Raw genomic sequence first — 17,512 nt, forward strand, 5'->3', positions numbered from 1 at the left:
ATGGCAATAAAAACGGCAATGAATTTGGAGGCGAGAAATGGTGATGACAATGGCAAAGGCATGTATGGCTTTCCCTTGTGCGGTGAGTTATGGCGATGAAAATGACATGAGAAATTTTTTGTTTTTTCTTCAGTTGTGTTGGGGAGATGTATAAGATGCATGTTTTTAATTTTATCGGATCATTTTCGTGAAAATGTCCTGTTTCCTATACTTCTATTTTTTGGTTTCAGGAAATTCTCTTTAGCTTGTGGATTTCTGAAATTGTTGGGATCATTTCGTCATCTCAAGCCACCGCCACAATGCTGGGGCGCGTAGCGTCTGTGAAGGCACTAAAGTCAGTGCACGTTACCTTTTATCTCAACGTCTGGCAGGGGGAGTACGAGCTGAGATTAAGTCGGGTAGTGGTCACTTCCTCTTGTGTCCTAATCGGTGTGAATTTTCCAGGAGAGCCAATTGTGACGAATGATAGATCAACACAGCAGGCTGTTTTGAGATTTAAGAAAGGTAATACTGTCAATATTTAGCAGCTTAATGCCATGTTTATTTATGAGAGCGGCTAGTTTTACTTTAAAGGAGTACTGACACGAAATTTTGGTGTTACGTTTTTTTTCGCTGCTATGCGTGCCTACCAGCCCACTAATCATAGAATAACAGATTAGATGGTCGAGCGCAGCGTAAACATTCATTTACGGCGTCGTTTATTCGTGTCAGTTTCGGTTTCGACAAAACGAACGCCGAGTGGCCGCAATGACAGGAGGTATCACGTGACGTCACCATTCTTGCCGTACCGCTGCCGCTCTGGAAGCGCGCGCCCAGACCGGCCGATGTCTTCGCCGTCCCCAAAGGCCCGGGCAGCATGACGTCAGTTCCAAAACCATGACGTGTACACACGCCCGGGTAGCGCGCGCCAACCACAGCCAGCGCGTCGGCTTATTCACGGGAGCCCCGACGTCGGCAGTTTGGGGCAAGTAGCAGATGATGTCATGTCGGTCCGCTCTGGGCTTTCTCGTGCGGGCGAAGATTAAAATGAATTTTAAATATGTTTCGCTGAACGGTTGCTGTTGAAACTTGCTGGGAGATATCTCCTGATATAAAGGATTGATTGATTGAAGGGCTTAACGCGCAGACGCAACGCAGGCGATGAGGCGCGCCGTAGTGGAGGGCTCCGGATTAATTTTGACCACCTGGGGATCTTTAACGTGCACCAAAATCTAGTACACACGGGCGTTTTTGCTTTTCGTCTCCATCAGAAAAGCGGCCGCCGCGGCCGGGTATCGAACCCGCGACCTCGTGCTCAGCAGCGCAACGCCTTAGCCACTGAGCCACCGCGGCGGGTTCCTGATATAAAGGAAGCGTTCTACATAGTTATCTCAGCTTTGAAATTTCGTGTCAGTACTCCTTTAAACGGTCAAGCGCGCAGAGGACGGTTCGATCAGAAGGCCAAGCGCATCGGGCCACATTTTCCTACGATCTCGAAATCTTGACGATCTACGATCTTGAGAGGAAGCGATGAAATGAAACTCGTTCGCAGGAGTTGTCGTTGCCACAGCCACGGGCTGCGCATGCTCTTTACCCCATAAGAAAAACAACGTCAAGGCTACTCTCGAAACAGTGAATCACAGAAGAGGGTGCTAAGAATAGTTTCGGGTACAGGAGCCAAGAAAACGGAAATGAAACCGATGAAACTCTTGTGCGAGAAAGGAGGAGCTGTGCACTCGCGTTCCGTGGGTCGTTGCCCCTGCGCTCACGGTATCCTTCCGCCAAAAACAGGTGAGCGTCGACCCGGGAACAAATAGCTTTACACTGCGGTCTAACACAAATATGTGCCGCTGTGTAAACGCAGACACACCGATAGATATTTTTTGTAGTTTTCGGGTGTTTTTACGCTCATAAAAATTGCTTTAATCAAGGGCCGACTACTACGCACAGATTTCTTCCATAAATAGCCGTCGAGGTGTGATACTATCGGCCCTCCAAGAAACCCCATCTCAAGGCCCTTTCAGCGATTTCCAACTCAGCTATGCAGCACCAAATAGCCCCCACTAAGGCGTTATTAGCCATAGCATACAAATGAAGTGGTGTATTGGTCAAATCTTTAGGGGTTTTTGGTTGCGTAGGACTACCAATACTAATTCAAAGGTTCATAATCACACAGGAGCGCACATGCCTCTCTAGTTGTTCCAAAATTCACATGGTGTTACACGCCCGCGGAGTGGCACATACTCGTGCAGTTTTTTTGGCCATAGCTTCTATCGAGGTTAAGCATTTCGTGCGATTCGCATAAGTCGCCCAACGCTGCCAACATAGAAGAAAGCGCAAGTATTCGCTGATGGTGTAGCCGCAGAAAAACGCCACAAATGCGCGGATACCCATGATGTTAACGACACTAACGGCATGGCAAGGTTGACGGTGTGCAACGCTTCCGTAAAATCAAAAATAGGTATCGACACGTTCGTACCACCTTCCCATGGCTGAAACACGCACAGGACACAGTCATCGATACCGTCGCTGACTTTATTGTCGGCACTGCCAAACAAACAAATCAAATCAAATCAAATCAAATCAAAGTTTATTTCAACATTGGTACACCCTGTACAATGTTGATGGTCACCCCTGGTAGGAAGCTGTTGAGACAGCTTGACGGGGCCAGAGGGCCGGGGCAGCTGTCACAACTTTGTTCATGAACAATACATTGCACAGCTTAGTTTGTTGAAAACAAAACAAAATATGCAGAAAGAATGTACACTCTACAATATGTCTCCATTATTAATCAATAACGTGGGCATTAAACATTACAACGCGTCAAACACATACCAGCCACATAAAATGCCATCCCTTGAGAAGACCATGAAACACATTGCTGGCACAAATCATCACTGTAATTTGTTGTTGAAAATTATAGAATGCAATTCTTTGCGACTGATACGGGCACAGATAGCAATATGTGGACGTAATCGGTTAAGCATCACAGGTAGGTTGTGAATAAGCGATTGTACAAAGGAGTCAGTGCGACTCCGAAAAACAATAAAGTTGTCTTGTTCACGAGTTCGACCTGTTTCGGTTCGTAATGATAGACCACACATTTCCACCAAAATGTTGTGGTGGGCAGTGGTAGTTCCTGGTTTTTGTCTTGCACAAGAATAGACTTGCTATCAGAATCATCAACAGCACAGTACGTATCGTGCTTGAATGTACCAAGCAGTAAAGTAGCGCATACCCCCTCTGACTATGTCCTGCATTTGCCACAGCTCCACTGGAGATCCCATTAAGTACAGTCAGGATGGGGCATTTTATTACTTGACTAACCCGCTAGTGGTCACTGTCCATACGTGACACGTACTTGCGGCGTGGGAAACATAAAAAGCAGCGGTAATATTACTGAATTTACTGTTCGCCATACCAAAGCGGGGCCACCACGAGAGATTAAGAAGCCATCGCGGATGTGGAAGCCCCAGAGGAGCAACAAATAAGACCTTTGGTTCGCTTGGAAGAACACCTAATTGGCCCGCTTCATGCAAGATTATAACTGTCGGCTAGCCAGTGCTCCCTATAGGGGGGGAATGACAACTCGGTAGGGAATATTCATCGACCTGTCCTTTCGAACCGGTATCAGCCTCGATGTGGTTTGCTTTGGAGTATTGGTCACTTTGTCCCGAGCTCGTAATTCAGGTATGCTAATCAAAGCCTTCACGGGAATTCTTATGACTGTACCAATATGCTTGGATCGACGGAAATTCACACGCCCACACAAATTAAACGTGTCTTGTAGGCAAATATATTCATTACCACTTTGTCCTTGATGTGTAGTACCATAGCGCGCATAGGATTTCTGTCTTCATACAGATCAATTAGCACGCGACTATAGTGTCTAATTTTTTTCAAACCCCGCACTCTGTTTTGATTCCGTCTGAGCAAGCTCTGAGAACGTGACACACTTTTTCCAGATGAGGAGAAAGAAGAAGCGCGGAAACAAGGGCTGTTATTTCCGGGCCACCACCACCAGTCTGCGCCCTTGCGAACACCGAGGCCACCCCCGGTCTGAGTTCCCAACGAAGAAAAAGGCATTATGGAAGCCGGTCCTCCTGACACCCGGGCCATTGCGGTTACTGAGGCCTCCCCCAGCCTGAAGACCCGTGGTGCCGGTGAACTTGCGTATGGAAACGGCCTCTTCCAGCTACTGACCGTCGTGAGCACGGCAATCGGGAGCTGCCTCTACATATTGCACGTCGAAAGCTTGAGGGTCACGGCCGGCGTCATGGACCACTGGTGCGAGCGGCCCGTGGCCTTCCGCAATCTCAGCGTAGACGAGTGGACATGGCTTGCCATTCCACTCGATGAGCATGGCGAGCGAAGCCACTGCCTCGTCCGCGACCCACCGGAAGGCAGCGAGGACAGCCTGGTGATCCCCTGCTCTTCATGGGAGTTCGACTTGGCACCGTTCGGCAACAACGCAGTGAGCGAGTGGAACCTGGTCTGCAACCGCAGCTGGCTTCATTCGCTTCTTCGGATCACACACGCCCTGGGAGCCATGATCGCCCTTCCGGCAGCTGGCGTGGCAGCGGACAAAGTGGGCCGCAAGACCGTCACCTTCCTCACCGTGCCCGTCGTTCTCATAGCGGGTGTCGCCAGCAGCCTGCCCAAGGACTTCCACTTCTACGTGGCTGTGGGCACCGCACTGTCCGCGGCGACGGGCGCGCTTGTACCGCCACTCTGGGCCCTCCTCTACGAGGTCTCGCCCGCGCACATGGTGGCACCCTACGCTGGGGCCACTTTAGTAGTGGTCGTCGTAATTATTCCGGCAACGCTGTTCATCGCCAGCCTAACGAGTGGAGGGTGGACGAGCATTCAGCTCGCGCTCATGGTTCCCACCGCCCTGCTGCTAGCGCTGTACTACACAGTGAGCGAGTCCCCGGCCTGGCTGACAGCTCGCGGTCGGATCGCGGAAGCAGAGTGTGTAACTCTTCGCGCGGCCCGCCTTAACCGCGTTGAGCTTCCTCGCAGTCGCGAAAAAATTGTGGGAGCTGTTGGCCAACGTCAACTGCTCGAGCCACACGCCGATGGTCTTTGCGCTGCGAGGTTTAGACTTCGCACAGTTTTATCGTGCTACATGTGGGTAGTAATGGGCTTCGCAAACGAGACTTTTCACCTTAGAGAAGGCGTCCAAATGGCTGATTCCAACAATGCCCTGGGCTTCGCCTTGAGTGCAGCCTGCATCCTCGCGGGCTTCGTCTACCTGCCACGCGTGGGCGTGAAGCGAGCTGTCGCCCTTTCCGGAATCATCTGCAGCACCTGCACGGCCCTTCTTGCCGCCACGTACACGCGAGAGCGTACACTGCTGAGGGAGGTTCTGGTAACAGTCATGCGAATCGCAGGATACTCAACGTTCAGCGTATTCTTCCTGATGACCGCCGGCATGTATCCCGTTACCGCGCGGAGCACCGCCTTGGGGACTGCTCTAAGCTTGGTCCGCTTCGGCGAAACTGTGGTGCAACTTCTCGCGACTCCACAGCACCTCAAGAGGCTTCTGATTGCCGTCACGGCTCTCCTAACGGCCCTGTACGCAGCCGCTGCCGAGTTTCTGCCCGATGAGCTGCAGGGAGCGGCGCAACAAATGACAGCCGTGGCCAACCATGGCGGAATCCCTTCCGGCTTAGACCTGAGGCGTGCAATGCAGGCAACCCTTGAACCGCTTTCCAAGAAACACAAGGAAGCACGGCAGAAGAAGGCATTCGAGGAGAATGTCCGTGGCCCCAGGAAAACCTCGCTGTGGTCTTCTGGTCGGCAGCGATAACGACTAAAGAGCCGAACTTCCCACGATCACCTGAAAGCAACGTGATTTCCGGGAAGTGTTAGGACACGCATGCCAATTAGATAGCGAGGATAATTTTGTGTTGGCGCTCCTTAGAATTTTGTTACATTACCTTTTCTACCGCCGCTTCTAAGACCTTCTGGTTCATCTATGTGTTGTCGGCCCTTGTAAATCTGCGTTTGCTTGACAAGAGCTATAAGATAAAGCGAGTGAAGATATTTTGACGCCTTCGAAGAGTTTGCAGTGGCGGAAAGATAATTTATTACATTCCAGGTTCTGTGTTTTGCGGGCTCTGTGGTTGCAGCGGAATTGCGGAAATGTAGAAAGTCGAATCGGGCAGATGCAACATCATTGGCAGTTATTCCCAGTAACTTAGAGGTCACAAACGCTAAGCTGTATTTGTGCAGATAACACGAACATGGCGCCATCACAGAGGCGAAATTAATTGGGAGAGAAGGTTTCAGTTATTTAAAATAAAATGAAAATTCGCCTTGTTTGGTGGTCTATTGGATGCGGCCACTCCGCAGTAGACACCCTGAAACAACATTATGACAACCCTCCTTTTATTTTGCTTTTTGGAAGCTAGCTTATCTTTGGAGCATTGCTACCCGACAGTAGTTTTGCTTCTTCTATAGATAGATAGATGGACGGACGTACGGACGGGCGGATGGATGTATGGATGGATGAATGGTCACGGAAAGTTTGTTGGTCACGGAAAGTTTGTTGGTCACGGAATGGTGGGGATGAATTAGCCGGATCGGTCCAGGTAGCCTCTGAGGGCTCTGATGTCGGCCGCCAGTTCCCGTTGCTCTTGGAGACTCGCCGGAACAGCCAGCGACTCTCCGGTACAATTGTGTGGGCGCATAGGGTTGTGAGGGCAGTCCTACAGAATGTGGTTCTGGGTAGGTGGAATAAGGCCGTGAGGACAGAGTAGGACAGGGGTGTCTGGCTTGCGTTGGAATAGATCGAGTCGAGGCGGTGTGTGCAGCGCATTTGCTTGCGCCTCCCAAATGACTACTTGCTTGTAGCTGGTAAGTCCGCGATGGAGAGGAGTTACCATGCGACGCACGCTTAGAAGGTCTCCTTCGGTTGGAAGCGGAGGGGGAGGTCAAGAATTTGTTTCGCGGGCGTCTACAGGGGTCCGCCGCCAATTTCGCGGGCCAACTTCTGAGTGCGTCAGTTTCCTGCAACGCCTGCGTGACCAGGGAACCAGTGAATGAGAAAAATTCACCCGCATTTCCCCGAAGGGGAGAATGGGGAAGTGCGAATGCACGGGTGATGCTATGAGGGGGAGTTATGTTGAACTGTGTTGGCATTCGCCCGTTAGTTGCATTTAATACCCCCGCGTGATCAAGTGGGGATTCACACACCCCGTTAGTCGTTCTCTGGAAATCTTGGTGAATTAAAGTGTATGTTCGAGGAGATCACACACACACGCAAGTAAAGTGAAACGACAGTATTCTTTATTCAGCACTTGTTGGTGTTGTCGTTGTAGTTGACGGTCTGTACGACCGCCTTGTGGTCACTGAAATGTACGGTCAAGAGTTGTTGCAAGACCGCGCGTATCAGACAGTTCCTCGCAAAGGCCAGGTCGATGTAGCTGCCGTTGATGGTGGTGGGAGCCTCTAGCGGTAGGCACGTCATGGAGTGGTTGGCGAGCATGTATTCCATCAACCACTCGCCGCCCTTTCGCACGTCCACGTTAAAGTCCCCAACAACCACGACCGGGTCCGAGGGCTTTACGCGGCTGGCCACACTCTCCATCGCCGCGTCCACGTATTCGACGACGTCGTCGCGCGAGATGTTTGGCGCGAGGTAGAGGGTGACGACCACGATTCCGTCGCCCGAGTACGCGTCGGTGTAGACGGCACTGTACGGCGACTCGTCCCTGACCGGCGAGGTGGACACGGCGTGCGACACGAGGTTCGCGTAGACGTGACCGACGAGGTAGACGCCGCAGTACTCGCCCCGACTTCCGCTCCTGGCGAAGCAGCAGTCGTCGATGGCGTCGGTGGCCTGGGGGCAGGCTCGGGGCGGGGCGGCGGGCGCGGTGGCGCGCTGGAGGACTAGGCCAATCGCCCTAAGTGGGTATGTGCTAAAGAAATTAGGAACTCTTCTTGGCCAATCGCCCTAAGTGGGTATGTGGTGCGGATGGACGGACGGCGGTGGACGCGTGATTCAGGGTCGCTTAAGAAGTGCATTCGCACTTAAAATGCCATTTACGTTGTTAGGTTGGAAGGAGGCGGAGGTCACGGAGCAAGAATAAAATAGGAGGCGAAACTGAGCTTCCTGGGGCAGCCTGATAACGTCACAAGCACTTGCGAACGTGAAGTTTCCGGCGTCTGGCGGCAAGCGAAGGAAGGGCGCGGTCATCGCCACGGCCGGCGCGCGTTCTGTTCGCGCTCGCCCAGTCAACCCGGCCGCGGCATCGCGTCGGAATTTCGCCGGGCCGTCGAAACATTCCGTGGCCGAAGCGAGAGTGTGTGCGCTCTTCTGCGCTTCCATTGGCTGAAGAGCCCGCCTTTTCTGTCAAATTTAAACTACCGGTATGAGCGAATAAAAGGGGAATTTTCTTTCAATGCGTAAGCAATCTGCGCGAGCACCAAGCCAAAATACAAACCTGTAAACGCAAAAAAATATAAAACCTGTAAACGCACGGCCTTATCTCGCTTGCGATGCGCTCGAAGCGAGTTGAGTGCACTTGCCAATATATGACGCGTGCATACGCGCGCGCGCGCTGCGTCCGAGATAAACGCGCGTTCCGTCCCCGCGTCGCGCATCAGCTCGACACATAGCGATTCACGCCTTGTGGCGAATGCTGCAAACAACAGTATTGCTTTTAATACCTTCAACCAGGTGTCGCTGTCAAATTGTTCGCCGTTGCAGCTGCGGAGCTCCGTAGGTCGCCGTAGTTATCATTGTGACATTATCTGGTTGCTCGATCGCGACGGCCGCAATGGGCGTTTCCTCTCCTATATATTCTTGCTCCGTGGCAGAGGTGAAGGCGGAACCCGGAGCCAGTTGGTAGCGTGTTGGCTTGGAATCGGTGCAGATATTGCAGTAAGACATGTAGATAGATATGTAGTAGGTGGAATAAAACAGGCAAGTCGGTTGCTGAGAGCTGACACCCCGATTCAAATGATTCATCATCATAATTATCACCATCATTTCCTTTTTTATATAGACAACCCGGGCCCCTGACAGCTGGGTCCCGGGGCTGCAGCCCCCGTAACCCCCTCTCGTCCTTAATCCGGCCCTGGCAAGGAGCAATTTCGGAAGTTTTCTCAGCCGAGCACGCTTGACCGATAATGTGAGCGGCTTGGTCAACAGTTCTGAGGGCGGCTGTAACGGCGGCTTGAATGAATCCGGGTCTGCCGCGATTGATCCGGATAGTGATATCGTCGGAATACAAAGAGTATTGTATTTCGGGGAAAGGTTCTAGAACGCGGTGGATAAGGGGCAGGCGAGGGTAAATAATGTCGGAGAGAGGATCGCTCCCTGATCAATTCCTCTCTTTGGGTGAGGTACTGCGTCAAGCTAGTGGTCGCCAATTTAAATGATCAGGGTACGAGATTGCAGAAAGATTAGGACGTAACTGTACAGGTTCGAGTCACAATTTTAAATGTGCTAGTTCTGAGAACATATGTGATCCGCAGAGTCCAATTCCTTCATGAGGTATATAGGGAGGATGGCTTTGAGCTGGGCTGAGCTGGGAGAGAGAAGGATAGCCTCGTATATGCGAAGCAGTGTGTTTTGAGCAGACAGCTGTGAGCGATATTATATCATAGAGCTAGTGCCCGGGTATCCTCTGGATGTTGCTCAAAGCGATGGAGGGCCATGCGCTGCATAATTGTGCCAGCGTGAGAGATATGTGTGATGAGACGGCGGTGAGTGAGATCTGGAGGCTTGCCAGTCTTGGCAATTAAGATCATGTGGCCTTTCTTCCACAATCGCACAGTGGTAGTTGTCCTCTCTGAACAAGGTTGATGGCGTGTAAGCGATGGTGTTGGTCAACATCGGACATTTTCCTAAGTAGGGTGGTAGTTACCGACTCGAGATCAGGAGATTTGTTGCCTCAGCACATACGAAGGGCGATGCGAAGCTCAGCCAAGGTGAATTCCTCATCGAGTTCGGGATTTGGAGAGCCATGGTATTCAGTATGCCGAGGCTGACACACAGAAGGGATGGGAAGTTTTTCATGGTGGCCTGTAAAGTGGTTGGGTCTTTGTGTTGACTGGTTGACTGGATATGTTGACTTCGCAAGTAATATGAAAACACTCTACCCTTCGTGTTTTGTTCACTTAAGCAACGTTTCCGCAATACTAACCTGGATGCTTCAGTGAAACCTCTGTCTTGACCACTGTCGACATCTTTAAACTTTAGGAACCTTGCGCTGAACGAACATTGCGCTGGGCAATGAGGATTACTTTGTTTTCAGTTGGCGCCACGTGCCTGGTCTCGAAAAAAAATCTCGAGTAGGACATGCAGTGTGATAAGCAAATAGCAAAAATCGGGGGCGGCCGTCTGCTCTTGGAACAGCCTAGCAGACGACGGCAGCAGCGGCCTTTGCTTAGTGCGCATGCGGCTACTCACGCCCAGTTTGCCGTATCACGGTATCATTCCGTCACGCGGCCCTGATCGCCCGAACGGCCTACGCTCCAGTGATATTGGTAAAAAATTGGACGGGTGTACAATAGGCCGAGTGATAGGAGCGCGTGGCAGTCACTAAAATTACAATAATATTAGTGACCGCCGTGGGTACAGCACCAGACTGGAAGTCCGTACAGACAGGTTTTTTGCGTTTTGAGTGAGGGCACGATGGACGGAAACGGGAGTTTTCGGGGCGTACGCCCCGCACTGCTAAGGGGTAACTACATGCGTTTACCGCGACGAGCGACGCGAGCAACCTCACTCAATGGGTACACAGACAAGCGAAATTTTTTTCACACAGGCCCCCGGCGGTGGCGACTGCAGCAGGCGACGGGCCGTCGCCGTCGCGGGCTTTTTCCCGGCCAGAAGCCGCCCACAAGCAAATGGCAGCGACGACGACGGAGGCATTGTCGGCAGTGCATTATTTTTTTCGCTTGTCGCTGTCGACCACACTGTTTGCTGTACCCGTTACGTTACGTTTTTCGCGTCGCTTGTCGCCGTCGCTGCAAGTGTCTACACCTTTATTGTTTGAGCTTTCTGATCGCTCAATAACGAGCTTATTGGTTCTTATCAAATGTTGTGATCTGCAGCGTGTATGCAACGAAGCGCACTCGAGAATGAAGAAAACTGTAGCTTTGTGACCCACTAGCAAATTTTCCACACTGAACTCATGCTGTTGTTTTTGGCCACAGCTTCTATCGAGGTTTAGCATTTCGCGCGGTTCCCATAAGCCGCCCAACGCTGTCAACATAGCAGTAAGCGCAGGTATTCGCTGATGGTGTAGCCGCAGAACAACGCCACCTATTGCGCGGATACCCGTGATGTTAACAGCACTGACGGCATGGCAAGCTTGACAGTTTGCAACGCTTCCGTACAATAATAAAAAAAAATTAACCATCTTCCCGTAGGGGAACCCTGAGTAGTATGCGATGCAGCCATGGGGTCGACTGAAGTTCCCATCAGTTTTCAGTTCGATTGCGGCGTTGCGGGAGGAAAATGAGGGGAGCGGAGTGCGCGCGCGCGTCATTTATACCGCGGAGCTACAGTGGCGCCCCCAGCGGAGTATGCAGCGGCTAGCGTCCCGTCTCTAACCCTAAGCTGCTTCGCATTATCGCGTGCGGAGACGCAGGTGTTGTAATTTGTTGCGCAATCCCGGAGAGGAGAGGAGCTTCGGAGAGGAAAGGAGGAATGCCAAACAGGAGAGGAGCGTCGGAGAGGAGAGGAGGAATGCCTCGCATACTACTGAGGGTTCGTCTACGGAAAGATGACGACGGTGGTTGAACGCGAAGCTATCTCGCGATGGATTCTTTGGATGGCCAATCCCTAGGGGCATCCTGCCACAATCGTCATCAGGGGTGCCTGGCCAGGCATGCGCAGCGGGGTTGTGGACGCCGCACAACGGCGCCCACACGACGGCAGAGGGAACAGGCTCGACGATAAGCTGCTTCGCATCTAAAATAGGCATCGACACGTTCCTAAATCCTTCCCATGGCTGAAGCACGCACAGGGCACAGCCATCCATACCGTCGCTGACTTTATTGTCGACACAAACAAACAAACAAACAAACAAACAAACAAACAAACAAACTAACAAACAAACAAACAAAACAACTGTTTCCTGGTTTTTCCCTTGCACAAGAATAGACTTGCTAGTAGAATCATCAACCATCAACAAATGTACCAAGCAGTAAAGTAGCGCATACCCCCCTGACTATGACCTGGATTTGCCACAGCTCCACTGGACATCCCATTAAGTACAGTCAGGATGGGGCATATTATTAATTGACTTATTCGCCATTGGTCACTGTCCATACGTGGCACGTACTTGCGGCGTGGGAAACATAAAGAGCAGTGGTAATATTACTGAAATTTACTGTTCGCGATACCAAAGCGGGGCCACCACGATAGATTAAGAAGCCATCGCGGATGTGGAAGCCCATGAGGAGCAACAAATGAGACTTTTCGTTCGCTTGGAAGAACACCTAATTGGCCCGCTTCATGCAAGATTATAACTGTCGGCTGGCCAATGCTCCCTATAGGGGGTGAGTGACATCACTGTACGGAATGTTGATCGACTTGTCCTTCCGGACCGGTACGATGCTCGATGTAGTGTGCTTTGGTGAGTTTGCCCCAAGCTTGTAATTCTGGTATACCAGAAACAGCCCCCACGGGAATTCATATTAGTGTACTTTCGAAAGCTTTATGACAGTACAACCGGGAGCGCCTGCCGCTCAGTACATGCAGAGTGGTGTAGCGATGGGATAGCGAAATGTCGTAGTTAGTACATTTGCGGATCCATCCCCTGACAAGTGTTGAATGCGCTGTTGTGTGCTGCGGTAGCTACGTTAGATATCTGGAAGCGATCCCACATAATACATGTGCCGATGAGGGGCTTTTTATCAACCGCGAAACGCAGCGATGTATTGAAACGTTTGCTTTTGCTGCCCGATTGCCTGATCAAAAATGTGTTATCCTACTCGACGTAACAAATGCAGCAGGCAACCGCTCGATAAAGCTGTTTCAAGGAGTGCGCCCGCCAACTGCACAAACTGCGAGAGCACGCCAGCCTATCACCAGAGTACTCTGCATGTATTGAGAGGCACGCGTTCCCGTGTTTACTGTCATAAAGCTTTCTACTGTGCCACTATGCTTGGATGGACGGAAGTGCACACGCCTACACAAATTGAACGTGTCTTGTAGGCACATAAATTCATTGCCACTTTGTCCTTGACGCCTAGTACCACAGCGAACATGGGATTTCTGTCTTCAGGTGAATTAGCACGCGACTATACAGTCTGATTTTTTTTTCAAACCTCGCCCCATGTTTTGACTCTGTCTGAGCAAGCTCTGAGAAGGTGACACCCTTTTTCCAGATGAGGAGAAAGAAGAAGCGCGGAAACAAGTGCTGTTACAGTCTGCGCCCCTGCGAACAACGAGGCCACCCCCGGTCTGAGTTCCCAACGAGGAAAAAGGCATTATGGAAGCCGGCGCTCCTGAAAGCCGGGGCATTGCGTTTACTGAGGCCTCCCCCAGCCTGAAGACCCGTGGTGCCGGTGAACTTGCGTATGGAAACGGCCTCTTCCAGCTACTGACCGTCGTCAGCACCGCAATCGGGAGCTGCCTCTACTTATTGCACGTCGAAAGGTTCAGGCTCACGGCCGGCGTCATGGACCACTGGTGCGAGCGGCCCGTGGCCTACGGCAATCTCAGCGTGGACGAGTGGAAATGGCTTGCCATTCCACTGGACGAGCATGGCGAGCGAAGCCACTGCCTCGTCCGCGACCCACCGGACGGCGGAGAGGACAGTCGCGTGATTCGCTGCTCTTCGTGGGAGTTCGATTTGGCATCGTTAGGCAACAACGCGGTGAGCGAGTGGAACCTGGTCTGCAACAGCAGCTGGCTTCATTCGCTTCTTCGGATCGCGCACGCCCTGGGAGCCATGATCGCCCTTCCGGTAGCTGGCGTGGCAGCGGACAAAGTGGGCCGCAAGACCGTCACCTTCCTCACCGTGCCCGTCGTTCTCATAGCGGGTGTCGCCAGCAGCCTGCCCAAGGACTTCCACTTCTACGTGGCTGTGGGCACCGCACTGTCCGCGGCGACGGGCGCGCTTGTACCGCCACTCTGGGCCCTCCTCTACGAGGTCTCGCCCGCGCACATGGTTGCACCTTACGCCGGGGCCACTTCAATTGCGGTGGTCGTAATGATTCCGGCAACGCTGTTGATCGCCAGCATAACGAGTGGAGAGTGGAAGAGCGTTCAGCTCGCGCTCATGGTTCCCACCGCCCTGCTGCTAGCGCTGTACTACACAGTGAGCGAGTCCCCGGTCTGGCTGACAGCTCGAGGTCGCATCGCGGAAGCAGAGCATGTAACTCTCCGCGCCGCCCGCCTTAACCGCGTTGACCTTCCTCGCAGTCGCGAAAAGATGGTGAAAGCTGTTGGCGAACGCCAACTGCACAAGCCATACGGCGATGGTTTTTGCGCTGCGAGGTTTAGACTTCGCACAGCTTTATCGTGCTACATGTGGATTGTAATTGGCATCGCAAAGGAGAATGGTCACATTAGAGAAGGCGTCCAAGTCTCTAATTCCACCATTGCCGTGAGCCTCGCTTTGAGTGCAGCCTCGATCTTCGCGGGCTCCGTCTACCTTCCACGCATAGGCGTGAAGCGAGCTGTTGTCATTTCCGGAATCATCTACAGCGCCTCTACGGCCTTGCTCGCCGCAACGTACATGCGAGAGCGTACACTGGCGAGGGATGTTTTCGTAACAGTCTTGCGAATCGCAGGATACTCAACGTTCAGCGTATTCTTCCTGATGACCGCCGGCATGTATCCCGTCACCGCGCGGAGCGCAGCCTTGGGGACTGCTCTAAGCTTGATCCGCTTCGGCGAAACTGTGGTACAACTGCTCGCGACCCCGCAGCACCTCAAGAGGCTTTTCATTGCCGTCACGGCTCTCCTAACGGCCCTGTACGCAGCCGCTGCCGAGTTTCTGCCCGAGGAGCTGCAGGGAGCGGCGCAACAAATGACAGCCGTGGCCAACCATGGCGGAATCCCTTCCGGCCTAGACCTGAGGCGTGCAATGCAGGCAACCCTTGAACCGCTTTCCAAGAAACCCATGGAAGCACGGCAGAAGAAGGCGTTCGAGGAGAATGTCCGTGGCCCCAGGAAAACCTCGCTGTGGCCTTCTCGGCAGCGATAACGACTAAAGAGCCGAACTTCACACGATCACCTGAAAGCAACGTGATTTCCGGGAAGTGTTAGGACACGCATGCCAGTCAGATAGCGCGGATAATTTTGTGTTGGCGCTCCTTGTAATTTTGTTACATTACCTTGTCTACCGCCGCTTCTAAGACCTTCTGCTTCATTTATGTGTAGTCGGCGCTTGTAAATGTGAGGTTGCTTGACAAGACCTATAAGATAAAGCGAGTGAAGATATTTTGACTCCTTCGACGAGTTTGCAGTTGCAGAAATATAATTAATTACATTCCAGGTTCCGTGTATAGCGGGCTGTCTGGTTGCAGCGGAATTGCGGTATTGTAGAAAGTCGAATTGGGCAGATGCAACATCCTTGGCAGTTATTCCCAGTAACTTGGAGGTCACAAACGCTAAGCGGTATTTATGCAGAGAACATGAACTGACGTCATCACATTGGCGAACTTAATTGGGAGAGAAGGTTTCAGCTATTTAAAAAATGAAAATTCGCCTTGTTTGGGGGTCTATAGGATGCGGCCACTCCGCAGTAGACACCCTGAAACAACATTAAGACAACGTTCCTTTAGTTTTGCTTTTTGGAAGCTAGCTTACCTTTGCAGCATTGCTACCCGACAGTAGTTTTGCTTCTATAGATAGATAGATAGATGGACGGACGGATGTACGGACGTACGGACGGACGAATGGATGGATGGATGGATGGATGATGAATGGTCACGGAAAGTTTGTTGGTCACGGAATGGTGGGGATGAATTAGCCGGATCGGTCCAGGTAGCCGCTGAGGGCTCTGATGTCGGCCGCCAGTTCCCGATGCTCTTGGAGACTCGCCGGAACAGCCAGCGACTCTCCGGTACAATTGTGTGGTTGCATAGGGTCTTGAGGGCACTCCTATAGAGTGTGGTCCTGGGTAGGTGGAATAAGGCCGTGAGGACAGAGTAGGACAGGGGTGTCTGGCTTGCGTTGGAGTAGATCGAGTCGAGGGTGTGTGTGCAGTGCATTTGCTTTCGCCTCCTGAATAACTACTTGCTGGTCGCCGGTAAGCTCGCAATGGCGAGGAGTTGACATGGGACACACGCTTAGATCTCCTTACGTTGGAAGCGGAGGGGGAGGCCAAGGATTTGTTTCGCGGGCGTCTACAAGGGTCCGCCGCCAACTTCGTGGGCCGTCTTGTGAGTGCGTCAGTTTCCTGCAATGCCTGCGTGACCATAGAATCAGTGAACGTGGGGAAGGCGAAACCCTGAGCCAGGTGGTAGCGTGCTGGCTTGAAATCGGTGTAGATATTGCAGTAAGATATGTAGATCCGACTCGAGATCTGGAGAGTTGTTGCCTCTGCACATACGAAGCGCGATGCGAAGCTCAGCCAAGGTGAATTCCTCATCGAGTTCGGGGTTTAGAGAGCCATGGTATTCAGTATGCCGAGGCTGACACACAGAAGGGATGGGAAGTTTTTCATGGTGGCATATAAAGTGGTTGGGGTTTTGTGTTGACTGGTTGACTGGATGTGTTGACTTCGCAAGTAATAAGAAAACACTCTACCCTTCGTGTTTTATTCACTTTACCAACGTTCCCGTAATACTAACCTGGATGCTTCAGTGAAACCTTTGTCTTGACCGGTGTCGACCTCTTACACTTTCCAAATCATACTAAGCTTTTCTACCGCTTCGTTTTTGAGCGCTTTTTAATAGGCGAGGTGCAGGTGTTCAGTTTGATACAGCGACTCCCGTGCAACAGTAGAATTTTTCTCAAACCAATTTGTTGTCCAGGATGGCCGTACTGGCTACTTTCATGTGCGATACGAAATGTGCCGAGCTTTTCACTTTAAAATGATACGGCTCTTGTGTGCGGCTTGTTGAACAGTCAGAGGCAGGATAAAGGGTTCTACATCGACACAAGGGCTATCATAGGTGTCGTTGAAGCTCCGAATTACACTAACTTTCGGGCGGTTATATATAGATGGAGGTGCTTGCTTTCCGGCCCATGAAAGCAAGCCTTCAGTCCTTCGATGTCCCTTCTCTAAGTTGTGAACAGAGCTTGAGCGGCCTGACAATCACGGGAAGGAATCGTCGCAAAATTTGTTCCGTCCGAGAATCTAACACAGAGGAAATGTGGCATATTTTAGGACGACTTTAAGTTTATAGCCTAAGGGTTGGTTAGAACTCAATTCTCATTACAATTCTTTTACAGCTAAAATTGACGGAAATAATTTCATCCGACTTTGGCCAATCTGCCTGTGTGGCTATGTGTACACAGTGTACACTACGTGTGTGCAAAATGCAAAGACACTTACCGAGCGACGTTTAGTTTCCAAGTCACTGCTAAACGGTCACTGCTGTTTCACCTAGC

At 51.7% G+C, this 17,512-nt stretch overlaps 1 protein-coding gene across 1 annotated transcript; it reads left to right on the top strand.

The window, feature by feature from the left end:
* The first annotated feature begins 4,066 nt into the window (after window positions 1–4,066).
* Window positions 4,067–5,791, top strand: LOC144175372 (solute carrier family 22 member 7-like). The gene has a single exon (XM_077704454.1). It carries the CDS (start codon window positions 4,067–4,069, stop codon window positions 5,789–5,791), a length of 1,725 nt encoding a protein of 574 aa, XP_077560580.1.
* The last annotated feature ends 11,721 nt before the right edge of the window (window positions 5,792–17,512 follow it).

This window comes from Haemaphysalis longicornis, unplaced genomic scaffold (genome assembly GCF_048455015.1).
Source record: "Haemaphysalis longicornis isolate Haplotype H1 unplaced genomic scaffold, Haemaphysalis longicornis Haplotype H1 scaffold_3, whole genome shotgun sequence".
NCBI lineage: Eukaryota > Metazoa > Arthropoda > Arachnida > Ixodida > Ixodidae > Haemaphysalis > Haemaphysalis longicornis.

What these genes read in the sequence shown, in the direction of transcription:
- LOC144175372 (XM_077704454.1), top strand. Translation starts at nt 4,067, where the DNA reads ATGGAAGCCGGTCCTCCTGACACCCGGGCCATTGCGGTTACTGAGGCC.